At 33.3% G+C, this 14,853-nt stretch overlaps 1 protein-coding gene across 1 annotated transcript in view; it reads right to left on the bottom strand.

The window, feature by feature from the left end:
* Positions 1-14,435, bottom strand: part of NEB (nebulin) — a 262,192-nt gene extending 247,757 nt beyond the window's left edge. The window contains 5 exon segments of the mRNA XM_053698301.1: positions 2,913-3,062; positions 7,395-7,436; positions 13,162-13,222; positions 13,503-13,591; positions 14,305-14,435. Coding sequence (XP_053554276.1) covers positions 2,913-3,062; positions 7,395-7,436; positions 13,162-13,194 — 225 coding nt within the window. The 5' untranslated portion in view covers positions 13,195-13,222; positions 13,503-13,591; positions 14,305-14,435.
* Positions 14,436-14,853: the final 418 nt, after the last annotated feature.

A 14,853-nucleotide genomic window follows, 5' to 3' on the forward strand; every position in this document is an offset into this window, starting at 1 on the left:
TGTCCCTTTAAAGGGATATGAAAAACTTTTGGGTTTCATATCCCTTTAAGTGTAGATACATTTTTCATGATTCAGATGAAGCATGCAATTTTAAACAGCTTTCTAGTTCACTTCTATTATGATTTTTTTTGTTCTCTTGGTATCTTTTGTTGAAAAAAAGCTCAGGAGCGTGCACGTGTCTGGAGCACAAAATGGCAGCAGTTTTGCAAGTATGTTATCCATATGCAAGAGCACTAGATGGGAGCACCATTTCTTGAAATGTAGTGCTTCCGACAGTCTCCATCAACAAAGAATACCATGGGAACAAAGTAAATTTGATAATAGAAGTAAATTGGAAAAAAAAAAATTGTATGCCCTGTCTAAAACACAAAAGAACATTTTTGTGTTTCAAATGTAGAGATGTAAAAAAAAATAGGCAAAAAATAGATAACACAATGTGATATATTTTGAATTAGCAAAAGGGAACTCATAAGAATGTGGTATTATACATAATGTGACATAAAATGTGGAAGAAATTCCAAAATTTAAATTTTTATTGAGCAAAAATTGTGTGGAATAAATTGATTTAAAGGGAAATTATACTTAGTCTAATTCTGTCGTAAAAATAATGTAATTATTAGTTTTGTCCAGGATTCTGCAGAATCCTAAACCTGTAACATTTGAATTGCTTGATCAGTGTATAAGCGTATTTGTGCCCCTAATTGACTACATCAGGAAAGATAAATAAAACAATCCTCATTAGAATTTCAGCATGCCTCTGGAATACTAAACAGTGCAAATTTTGCAAAAAAATTACAATTTAAATTATTTCTTTTGTATACAGATCTTTTGCAATTACATTTTAAATGCTGATATATTCTATGCACATAAAAATGATTTTATTTCCACATTTACTTGTTTGAACCAGGGTCGGCTCCAAATAAGTGTGTCATAATTCTGGAAAAATTCTGGTAACCCTAGTTATGATACCAGTCACACCAAGTGGGTATTCACTCAGCATATTGTGTGTGTATCACTTTCTCAGTTGAATGATGCTGACCTTTTACAAGCAACACACAGAAACTGTTCCCTGCACAATGTGTGCAAACCAGACTCTTAGAGGGAGCCTGTATAGAATAAATCTCTTACATGCAATGCGCCTTCACCTAGGGTAGCTATGACACCAGCCACAAACTGTAAACGGTCTCAAAAAACTTTGTAAACCAGTCACTCAGTGGGAACAGTTCACAAATGATACCAGCAACCACTCAGCAAATTGTGTACATATCAATCAAGGTGTGGGTGTTCACATTATAGTGTGTATATAGCAGTCACATGCAGTAGGTGTTCCCAGCATAGCGTGTCTATCTATACCAGTCACACGCAGTAGGTGTTCCCAGCATAGCGTGTTTATCTATACCAGTCACACGCAGTAGGTGTTCCCAGCATAGCGTGTTTATCTATACCAGTCACACACAGTAGGTGTTCCCAGCATAGCGTGTTTATCTATACCAGTCACACGCAGTAGGTGTTCCCAGCATAGCGTGTTTATCTATACCAGTCACACACAGTAGGTGTTCCCAGCATAGCGTGTCTATCTATACCAGTCACACGCAGTAGGTGTTCCCAGCATAGCGTGTTTATCTATACCAGTCACACACAGTAGGTGTTCCCAGCATAGCGTGTCTATCTATACCAGTCACACGCAGTAGGTGTTCCCAGCATAGCGTGTCTATCTATACCAGTCACACGCAGTAGGTGTTCCCAGCATAGCGTGTCTATCTATACCAGTCACATGCAGTAGGTGTTCCCAGCATAGCGTGTCTATCTATACCAGTCACACACAGTAGGTGTTCCCAGCATAGCGTGTCTATCTATACCAGTCACACGCAGTAGGTGTTCCCAGCATAGCGTATCTATCTATACCAGTCACACGCAGTAGGTGTTCCCAGCATAGCGTGTCTATCTATACCAGTCACACGCAGTAGGTGTTCCCAGCATAGCGTATCTATCTATACCAGTCACACGCAGTAGGTGTTCCCAGCATAGCGTGTCTATCTATACCAGTCACATGCAGTAGGTGTTCCCAGCATAGCGTGTCTATCTATACCAGTCACACACAGTGGGTGTTTCCTTATACAAAGCCAACCTCTTGTCCAGTCCATATGCGTGTCGTGCTCAAGTTACCGTCCAATGCCTGCCCTGGGCCAGCAAAACAAGCAGTAGGGGAAGGAGCCCTTCTCATCCAACAGCAGCACACTAACTAAGGGAATGCTTCCACTTTACAAAAACATGGCGGCCCTCAGAGGCGCACACCCGTTGCTGTATCACAGTAAGTCCCAAGCTTTTCTATTTACCATATTATACAGTGTTAACCGAGCTTTGACCCTGCTATGTGGCTGCATTATATACCCACTGGGCAGGCGGGCAGCATTCGCTCTGAGCCTGTGACTGGCATAGCCGGTCACTCACGACCTTGTACAGGCAAAGCGTGTGGTTTCCTGATGCTAATATATCTTCACGTCACAAATATTTTATGTTGTTTACTAACATTACTAGCTGATTACATTAACCAGTAGTTTACTCTCTATATGCATTTGGTTGATATATCCACTATAGTCTCAGTGCAGTATGGATTAAAAGTGCTTCTGTCTGATGCTTCTGTTGTGAGTGTATTTGAGTAGAAACGCTGATGTCACTCTGAGTGGTAATTGCACTGTCAATGTAGCATTATTTTATTTCTCTTGTAAGGGATGTCCCCTCACTCTGCTCTTATTTTGACTCTCATACATGCTTTGTAAAAAAATGCGTGCCCCCTCGTGAAAAAAAAATGCCCCCTCGTGAAAAAAAAATGCCCCCTCATTTCATTTGTTCTGGAGCCGAATCTGGTTTGAACATGTGCATGATTTTCAGTAATGTGATTGGCTACTTACCTGACTAAACATGTCCTGCATCTTTTTGCTGTGGGCTATGTAAGGAGTCATAAACTTAGAGGTATCCACTTTTTTTTTTATCCGCTTCTTTCTGGTTGGCTCACTGGATGGAGCCTCTGTTACTGGTGCCCTTGTGACATCTTCTTTTGGCTAAAAGAACAAGAGATATATAAGTTATATTCAGCTTTATTTTATGCACACCCCTAGCACCATTAAGTTTATTATGTTAAGTGCACTAGATAAGCTACAGTTAATAGCAATTAATATAGGACTTTTTTGGATCATGCACAGATATATGATAATATTTGATCAGCTGGTGCTGGGTTTGTAAACTCATTTTATTGATCCTTTTTTTAGCAGATTTCTTCAAGATTTGTGATGTAGAAGTTGGATTTTGTAATATTTGCATCTGTATAAAGAAACAGTTTGTAGAGGGGATGGGACCAAGTGTAAATAACAATATCTTATGTTATTTACACAATACTTACATGTCATTATAGTGCTGATACATGCAACCTAAAGGTAGGTAACTATATATCGTTTTTAATATTTTTGTATGTCATATAGTGTGACAAGACTTTAGATAGCAGACAAGCTACATTTGTGGATCTTCAATTTTATGCAAGTATCCTTTGTTTTTGCATTTTTATTACGTTGTAACATTGTTTTTATATATATATTTTATATATGTTTTTTTAACAATATTGTTTGAGCGCAATCTTTTCTTCCTATTATTAAATATAGAGACTATTATTTGCATTTTAGAACACAAATAAAACAAAAGGCACAGACAGAAAATTGTGACTTACAGGTGGTGGAAAAAGTAATTTTTTATCATTTTTTTTTTTTAAATATTAATGAAAAAGTTTGAATTTCAGAATAAACTTGGATTTTGGAATTCCAAATTTGGGGATTTATAACTGTATTGACCAGCATGCTTCACTTCAGAATTGTCATGCTTTTTAAGGTTTGATTGAGAACTCTTGTAATAAATCGTTTTTCTTTTGTTTTGTTTTTTTGTTTTTAATATATATCTGAATGATCTGCCTGGATCCTGGATCTTGGATATTTTGTTTTTAACAGATCTGACACTACTTTACCAGCACAGCTGGAGTCCCAAATATGTGATCAATCTTACCTTAAAGGGATAGTCTAGTCAAAATGAAACTTTAATGATTCAGATAGAGCAGGCAGTTTTAAGCAACTTTTTAATTTAATCCAATTATCAATTTTTCTTCGTTCTCTTGGTATCGTTATTTGAAAAAGCCAGAATGTAAGTATAGGAGTCTGCCCATTTTTGGTTCAGCACCTGGTTAGCACTATCTGATTGGTGTCTAAATTTAGGCACCAATCAGCAAGCGCTACCCAGGTTCTGAACCAAAAATGGTCCGACTCCTAAGCTTACATTTAAATAAAGATAGCAAAAGAACAAAGACAATTTGATAAAATGGCATGCTCTATCGGAATCTTGAAAGTTTAATTTTGACTAGACTATTCCTTTAGTGGACAGGGTAATACAAATGTTTTTTTCTCGAATACAGGTGATGTTGAACTAAAATTTGTTAACCCATTCTGGTTACCATCACTTATGCTTACAACTTATATAACTGATAATACTTACCTAATGTTTATATAGTATATTTTTGAAAACTTCACATTTACATAAAATTGGCATTTATTAAATGCATTTATTATTCTCGTGTTGCACTTAGTATAAACAAAATGTAACCACACATACAATAAAGTTATTCAGTCCTTTTCACAGCTAATAAATATATAATAATAATAATAATAAAATATAATACACCCAGCATTGAAAAGCATTTATGAAATTAATTGTTACATGAAAAGCCACACGTAAGCTAAGATGAAATGATGACAATTGAGTATTTTTTAATATATTTGAGAGCTGGAGACAGAAAAGCTTTAAAATAAACCAAGCTTTATTTAAGCAAAGCAATATATGATCAATAAGCATTATTTATTCAATGGAGCATCAGCTGTATTTCCCAAGAGTATTTTTGACAATGCAGCATTAGGATTCATTAACCACATATTGTAATGACCTCATTAGTAAAATATAATTTAAAAAATAGGAAAGAGAATATGATAAAAGGAACAATCCAGTTTTGTGAAAATATAAGTAGAAAACAATCCAGTTGCTGCATTATATTTGTGGCATTTAGGCTGCTGCGGAAGCCCCAGAAATGGATTATCTGCAGTCTACAGTTTCTAAAAAAATATCTTTGAAGCATTAATTCTTTGTTATTAGCAGGAGTTTTCACCTTAAACCATTTTTGTACTTATCATTTTATCATTTTGTGGCTGTTGGATTTTTTAATGTGATTTATGCATTTCATTTGGATTAATAAAATATGATGAGATCAATTTATAGAGTGTAGTTAAGATGAAATAAGGTATTACAAAAAAATAAATAACCAGAAGAGACAGTTAATGTTATTTTTATATAAATAGACTGTTTTTCTGAACTAGCTTATTTCCCAGACTTTATTACACAGATGGCAGAAATGTCAGTTTACCTTAATTATTACTGAAAACATCTATAAAATTCTGGTGTTAGAACTAATTCTAAAGCTTTTCTTGTTTTACTTTAAAAGGGACATTCTAGTATATAAAAACAAGTTCTATTTTCTTTACAAAATTGTATTTTTATACAATTCCCTTCTCTCACTGTGGTTAAAAAGAAATGAAACACAAAATAGTGTTTCATGATTCAGATAGAACATATCATTTTAAACAACTTTCCAATTTACTTCTCTTATCTAATTTGTTTTGCTCTTTTGATATCCTCTGTAGTAGGTCAGCTAAGCAGCAGCATTGTACTACTGGGAACTAGTTGCTGATTGGTGCCTGCACGTATATGCCACTTTTTGTTGACACACCTAATGTGTTCATCTAGCTCCCAGTAGTGCATTGCTGCTCATTCAACAAAGGATACCAAGAGAATGTAGCAAATGTAATGACAGAAGTAAACTGGAAAGTTGTTTTTAATTGTTTGCTCTATCTGAATTATGAAAGAACAAATTGGGGTATTATGCCCCTTTAACCCCTGCAAAGGGGTATAACACATACTCAAATACATGCTTCCATAATGCTCCAGACAAAGATATGGCCAGTGAGCCAATCAGGAATGACATACAACTTTACAATCCAGGCACAGGCTGTATCCTCATCTGGAGTGGTATGGGAATAGGAGTTTGACTATGCAGAGAATAAATACATATAAGTAAGGGAGCGAAATGAATTTAAAAATGTATTTACTTTTACATTATAGTATACTATTTATCTAAGTAATTCTATTGACTGAGCATTAATAAGTATTAATATTACCATTTGTTAAGTCTATTGGCTCCTTTTAACCCAGGCCCATTTAGCTTTTTTCACATTGGTTCCCAATCTTCTATGTTAAATATATATATATATATATATATATATAACCTAGCATATAACCTAGCATATAACCTAGCATATATATATATATATATATATATATATATATATAACCTAGCATATAACCTAGCATATAACCTAGCATATATATATATATATATATATATATATATATATATATATATATATATATAAAACCTAGCATATAACCTAGCATATATATATATATATATATATTTATATATAACCTAGCATATAACCTAGCATATATATATATTTATATATAACTAGCATATAAATATATATATATATATAACCTAGCATATAAATATATATATATAACCTAGCATATAACCTAGCATATATATATATATATATATATATATATATATATATATATTTATATATAACCTAGCATATAAATATATATATATATATAACCTAGCATATAAATATATATATATATAACCTAGCATATAACCTAGCATATATATATTTGGATTTGTTTTTAATTTCCAAAATTGAAACTCCATTGTTTTAACTGTACATTTAACAGAGCGGGTTTTAAACAGTATTTTTCATGTTAAAAGAAAAATATGTTTTGCAAAACAGTTTTTAATTTAAGTTTCATTTATTTTTTTATGAATGTAACTAAATAGACACAATGGTGCAGGCTGTTATTAGTGGTACTTGATATACTGTTTTAGAGACCTGACCTAACATTTCCAAATCTTCCTTTGCTCATGATACTCTAAATTTCCATGAGCAAATACAATTAAAATAATAAGATTTAAATGATTTAAAATATTATTTCAAAATGTAAAAGTGTCTTTATAACATTTGCATTTAAATTAATGTATTCCCTTTAATAAAAACATTTATGATTATGAAATTGGCCACATGTGTCGCTTGTAGACGGCATTACAGAATATCTTTGTATTAGGAAAATGAAGATTCTAAAGTTAGAACTTTTGAGTTTATGATGAAAACCCCCAGAGAGCATAGCGTGTTATAGCAAGAAATACATGAGAGCTCAGCTTTGCTTTGGGCATATTTCTGTTGAGGTGTTACCTCCACCGTTTCACCTCCTTCAATGATTGTCTCTTCGTAGTACTATAAAGAAATGGTAAAATCCCAAATGCTTAGCACATTGTACAGACATTTTATTGTATTATTCTATCTACATAGGAACTATAATATCTCAATCAGTATTATTGCAGATTAACCATGTTGTGGAAATATATATATATATGTATATATATATATATAGTCTAAAACCCTAGAAAAAAATGTTACTATGTTCCAAGACTGGTCTATAGTTCATTAGTCATTTAACTGTCAGCAGGGCCGGATTGGCCTACCAGGATACCAGGAGATTTCCTGGTGGGCTGCAGCAGCTAGGGCTGGAAAGCTACAATTTAAAGGGGTGATTAATGGTTGCAATTGGGTTATACGGTTGCTATATAACATCAATCTGACATTTTTATTTAATACAAAGTAATTTAATTCTGAAAAATATTGGGGAAGGAGTGTTCCAGTAATCCCCTTTCAGAAAAATGGGCATGTGCATTCTACCCACTCAACAGAAAATAGGGCTGGTCGTCATATTTTTCAAGGGCTGCTTTTTATACCCAATCCAGCTCTGACTGTCAGAAAGGCTGAGTCATATGTAGACCACACAAATTAAATTTATTTTAATAACACATCATCAGCCATATTTGACTTACATTTAAAACAAAGAATTAGTTAAAACGGAACATTATGAAAGGTGAAAACTGAAAGTAATCTTGTAAATTATATTTATGATTAAACTAGTTAAACACTTTTCATTTTTTATATATTGGCGAATCCCAACTAATGCAACTCAAGTGTAAACAATTGCTTGAATGGCTCCAAATCGACCATATTATTATCATATTTTTTTTACCAAGTCCAATTAACTTGGTGCAAATGTTCTCCCTATAATAGGGACATAAGCTATCAATAATAAAATGCTAGATGTACAAAAGTAGTGTTATAGCACTATTGCTTGCACTGCAAATGGGTTAAACACAGATCCAGATTGGCAATGCATTGACAATTCTGAGCTCAGCACAACCAATAACTGATGGATACACACATAAGCCTCTCCTGATTAGCTCAAAGGCTCTAGGACAGTAGGGCATTGACAGTAAAGAGTTTACTTCAACTATGTGTTTAACCCCTTTGGAGACAGTTCAGGTCATGGTTCTGTTCAAGCAATAGTACAATTATACTGTACATTAGAGCATTTTATTATTGCTCATTTATGTCAATTTAATGAATTCTTTAAAAAATATGAAGAATCCCCTTATTTCACAAAGTGCTTGCATATTAATCGAATCCTGACAACTGATAACAGTCATTTATGCAATAAATAAGGGTACAGTAACAACCAAATCTATTATCACTTGGTTATGCAATAAATAAGGGTACAGTAACAACCAAATCTATTATCCCTTGGTTATGCAATAAATAAGGGTACAGTAACAACCAAATCTATTATCCCTTGGTTATGCAATAAATAAGGGTACAGTAACAACCAAATCTATTATCACTTGGTTATGCAATAAATAAGGGTACAGTAACAACCAAATCTATTATCCCTTGGTTACGCAATAAATAAGGGTACAGTAACAACCAAATCTATTATCACTTGGTTATGCAATAAATAAGGGTACAGTAACAACCAAATCTATTATCCCTTGGTTACGCAATAAATAAGGGTACAGTAACAACCAAATCTATTATCACTTGGTTACGCAGTAAATAAGGGTACAGTAACAACCAAATCTATTATCACTTGGTTACGCAGTAAATAAGGGTACAGTAACAACCAAATCTATTATCACTTGGTTATGCAATAAATAAGGGTACAGTAACAACCAAATCTATTATCACTGGGTTCTCCAGTAATGGTTCCTTCAGCATCAGATGGTGTCCTGATGTTTGCACAGGTACAGTGTCTCAGTCTTCAATGTAAAACATACAATGTATTTTCTTTGGTAATCAAGAAACTAATATACGGCAGCACCCTGTGTCAGAGTGGCCAGTAGCACTTTGTAATACAGCACACATGGGTCCCTCCTGTTGTGAACAAATCAAATCTAGTGGTGGAGGGGGTAGCTTTTTTTGTCATTCAAACATATTTTATACAGGAATATGCGAGAAGTCAATAACACCAAAAGCACCATGTCTTTCCTAGGCTAAAGTTAGCTGTCTACAGATTATTGCTGTTCTGTATAATAAATCTGAAATGAATTGCATGTCATTCATTGTAATCTGAAATAACACAGCCAGGATTTGTTACATCTGTAAACAAAATCATGTGACATCATGGGTTACTTTTCTTATGCAAGTAGTTCAAGGCAAACCCATATGAAAACATTATTGTTACCCAACACCTACTTTATGCACTGCTAGCTGTAGGCACACATCAGCGTTCATTTTAACAATTATATCTAAATGATTTAAGTTAATCCCCATATATACATAAAATACAATGAAATAAGTAATTAGTTCTTCATATTTTCCTGCATATATCATTTATCCCCTGTGGATCCAGTTGGCTATTTTTGCATGGCTTGCTCTATGCTCAAAGATTCCTAAATCATTCTTTCCAGTTGCACAACAGACAAATGCCATTGCATGAGAGTCACTATTTGTTAAGTCTTTAAAAAGCCAGCAGGGTTATAGTTAAATAGTCTTATCAAGTAACTTACAATTTCTAAAATATTGAGAAATGCCAAAATTACTATGCAATGTATTTAAAGGGACATTAAACCCAACAAAATTATTTTGTGATTCAGACAGAGAATACAATTTTAAACAACATTCTAATTTACTTCTATTATCTAATTTGCTTCATTCTTTAGATATCCTTTGTTAAAGAAATAGCAATGCACACTGGTGAGCCAATCACATAAGGCATCTATGTGCAGCCACCAATCAGGAGCTACTGAGCCTATCTAGATATGCTTTTCAGGAAAGAATATCAAGAGAATGAAGCAAATTAGAAAGTTGTTTAAAATGGTATTCTCTATCTGAATCATGAAAGAAAAAAATTGGGTTTAATGTCCCTTTAATCTTAGGGCTGCCAATTGCCTACAATGTACAGATAAATTACCTCTCCAAGGTCATAGATAAAACATTTGACTAAATAGGTTTCTAAATTAAGAAGATCGTATACCCAATTCAGGACCATGGAAAGTGTGGAATGTTCAAAAATAATAATAATCTGCATAAAAAAATAAAAATTCTCTGTACTAAAATAAATGTACTTATATAAAGTATAGGGCATCTCAGATGTGTTGTTTATTAACTATTTGTGCAATTTATTTTTTAAACAAAATGGGTTCTACAGAATAAAAAATGATTGTATACAAGTAGACAACGTTAAAAACATCAGCTGTTCAGTCCTTCATAAAGATGATGATTATGATGATGATGATGAATACTTTTAGATAGCGGTAAAATCTATTTTAGATCTGGAATGCTTAGAACACATAAATATCAAGCACTGGCCTATTCACTTCTAGAAACTTCTAGAATGTTTTTACTAAGTTTTCTATTTAGTTGATCATTCAGTTTTAGAATGTGAATGATTGTACATCATCTGACTATAAACTGTAGGCTACCACATATTATTATACAATTTCCCCAAGATTTGAAGTTTAAAGGAGAATGTTTTGTTTTGCTCATTGGCTTATATTAATTAAAGGGATACAGGTGTATAGTTGGCTAAAATGAGTAAATAGTTGGTTCACTTTATTATACCATTTGAAAACACTTGTCTGTGAAAAGGGGGATTTGAGGTACTACAGCACAGCCCTTCTCAGCAGCCATGGGGTTAATAGTCTTCATTTTTAGAAGTAAGCCAGCAATGCTAACTATAAAACTACAGCTTCGCCAAGAATAAGTCAAGCCCAGTGATTTATTTTTAACCTTAATTTTACTACACAGGAAGATCCCTACAAGACAGAGCTCAAAGTTAGAAAAAATACACAAAGTACTTGTGCAGGAAGTTGGCATAAGAGCATCAGCGCACAGCTATTTAATATCTCTGGGAAGTCTGCTTATTACATAAAATGTTGCATACACTGATTTTATGTGTTTTTTTATTACCAGAAAATCGCTAAACCTTTTTATTTTATACAGTGCCATTTATCTGTGGTGCTTTGGTAATTTTCTTTAAAAAGTAAAAAAATAACAAATGTCCTTATTTTATAGGTGGCAAGTATTATATTTTGGAAAAAATATGGATTTTTTCTTCATTTTAAAGGGACAGTCTAGTCAAAATAAAACTTTCATGATTCAGATAGGGCATGCAAGTTTAAACAACTTTCCAATTTACTTTTATTATCAAATTTGCTTTGTTCTTTTAATATTCTTTGTTGAAAGCTGAACCTAGGTAGGCTCATTTGCTAATTTCTAAGCCCTTGAAGGCTGCCTCTTATCTGAATGCATTTTGACAGTTTTTCCCAGTTAGACAGCACTAGTTCACATTTGTCATATATATATATATATATATATATATATAACATTGTGCTCGCTCCCGTGGAGTTATTTATAAGTTAGCACTGATTGGTTAAAATGCAAGTCTGTCAAAATAACTGAAATAAGGGGGCAGTCTGCAGAGGCTTAGATACAGGGTAATCACAAAGGTAAAAACTATATTAATATAACCATGTTGGTTATGCAAAACTGGGGAATGGGTAATAAAGGGATTATCTATCTTTTAAAACAATAAAAATTATAGAGTAGACTGTCCCTTCAAATAATTTTGTATTAACATAGAAAGGTCAACATAGATTTGGTTAAACCAAATATATATAAACTGGTTGTCATTTTTGGTGGTCAGTTCTACTGTATTTTATTACAGATTTCTATATTAACAACAAATTACATAAATTAACCAGCCAGAAGGCAGATACCAAGATAACTGTAGATACATGATGACTGCTGCGCAAATGAGAGTAATTCCGAACTTGCAGACTGCATCAGAAACGCTGTCTCAGATTACACTGAGGCACTTGGCTAACATACCGTTTCAGTTTTCACATACAGTAAATTAAAGACATATATCACTTTATTCTCACAGGAAGATCCAGAAATCTACCACTGGCTCACAATATTACCAATATTCCGATATAACACAGTACACAAATATATACGTCATATGTCACATATATTTTTTAAAGGCAGAAAATATATACAGTATTATATATGCATACAGAATCTGTAACCATATGTAGCATATCTCAAACATTTTTTAAACTAATAAAAAAAGGCATATTAAAGGCAATTAAAAGTACTCATTTACACACAGCGTGTTTTATAAAGGAGTATCAATATAAATTAAGAGAAAAAGTGACATTTCAAGCTAATCAGAATGCTATTAAACAACATAACATTGTCATCCTGTTGAAATATGTCTTGGGAGGGCATTGCCGAATTGAATCATTTGCCAAAGATCCTAAATAAGGTCATCACAATCTTCACCGTAGTATAAAGGGTAAACTGCCAGTGTGACTCTCGCCCTGGAATGGCTCATACCTGCCATATTTCTGCATGTTTCTAGATCTGCTGACTAAATAGGTATCAAAGTACAGTGCTATCATAGCTGTGTGAAACCTACTAGCTGAGGTGGCTGAATTGATTATACATATGATCATTAGATGCTACAGACTTGGCAATAATGTATCATTCACGTTCAGCGATACACTTGTCTTTTTTTTCTGGCTTATAAACAATTAGTTAAAAATCTACAGACCTACACTATTTTAAATTCAATAGATCTCAATAAATCACTATTTCTTACCTCATATTCCTCATATTCCTCGTCATCTGCCATTTTAGTGTAATACTCTGTCACCTACAAACTGATCATAAAGTATACAATTAAAAATCAATACTGAGTAAAAAGACCATTATATAAAGGTAACTTAATACAGAGATTATGCATTAACATACACATTACTCAAAAGCATGCATACACACGTACGCACAGCCTCACACACATATATACATACATTAATCCTTTCCCTTGACATACAAATATACATGTACTATATATGAATTAAAAGATAATTACTTATAATTTGTACATCTATAACATGTAAATCATAAATGGGATGACATAAAAGTGGATATAGTATTGACCTTAGGGTAACAAGATTAACTGCGTTCTGCACAGCATGGGCCTTTACTGGCGATCACTATTGTTTCTGCTGCTATTTTGTGCTTCAAACCTGAAAAATAAAAATAAAACAAAATCCTGAGTGTTTTTTTTCTTTCCTGCAATTTTCACCTATTTTTTTTTTCTTGTGATACTGTGGAATGGTTTAGCTGGGAATACAGAACTGGGAATCCTAGTCCAAGTTAATAGGTGAAACCCTGCAGCAGCTGCTCCATAGTCCAAAGATATTTGACATGTAAGCTAATACCGCCAGGCGATTGGCTGGATTTGTTTAGCCAGTTCAGCTGTAATTCCTTCTGAGGCAACTGAAGCCCCACTAGTGTAGGTTAAATATAGGATCTTGTAAGGCTGCTCTTTTTTAGTGCCAGTAGAAAAAAACATCTTGAAAAAAGATTTAACAAGTTCCAGAAATGTAGATATATTGCTAGAGTTCAAATTAAGTTTTCATACATATAAGAATTTGATTTTCATTTTCACCAATGTTGTATCATGTGAATTACTGGGAGATATGTTACAATGCTTATTATTAAAGGCTATAAAAGATATTGTAGGATACAAAACCATTGCAATTGTTGAAATAATTCTCAGCAGTAACAACAAAAATATTGCAGGCAAAAGGGACCAGTTTACAAAAAATGTTTGGTTCCCAAACTTGATGGCAGAAATTTGGAAATTCCTGTAAATAAATCTTAAATCAGTCCACTCCAGGGAGTTTTAGTTCATGCAAGAGATAAATGTAGGAGGTAAAATGGAAAATGTTCTTACCAGTAATATTTAATTAATTTCCTTAGCAGCAAAGCCTCTCCAACTCTTCCCTCCTCAGAAACCCTGGTCGAGAGCAAAGCAAATGCATTAGCTCCTAAATTATCATGTGCCGAATCCAGCCAATCAGAGAGCAACTTGCTCAGGTTTCAGATGCTAAATATACCTAGTGACCCTTCTGAGGACCACCTGTTCAGCAAATCTACAGCGAGCAGGCCTAGTCATTATCATTCTGGGAGAATCATAACAAGTCAGATTGTTTCCGTTTTTCTTAAGATGATTTTGTCTTCTTCTTTATATTAAAAAATATATGTTAAAACTTGATTTAATTGCATTAAAATATAATTTCCTCCTATATTCCTGCTTGTTTATTGTGTTTTCACTGTATATAAGCAAACTATTGCAAATTGCATTTGTAGAATAATTTCATTACACAATATATTAAGTATATATACAATGTAAGTATAGAAAGATTTAAAGGTGTAAAAGAACAATTTGTTCTGAGAATCTAACACAGGCTGGAGATTTGTGTACATGATCTCTGTAAATTCT

The sequence above is a fragment of the Bombina bombina genome, chromosome 1 (genome assembly GCF_027579735.1).
Source record: "Bombina bombina isolate aBomBom1 chromosome 1, aBomBom1.pri, whole genome shotgun sequence".
NCBI classification, from domain to species: Eukaryota; Metazoa; Chordata; class Amphibia; order Anura; family Bombinatoridae; genus Bombina; species Bombina bombina.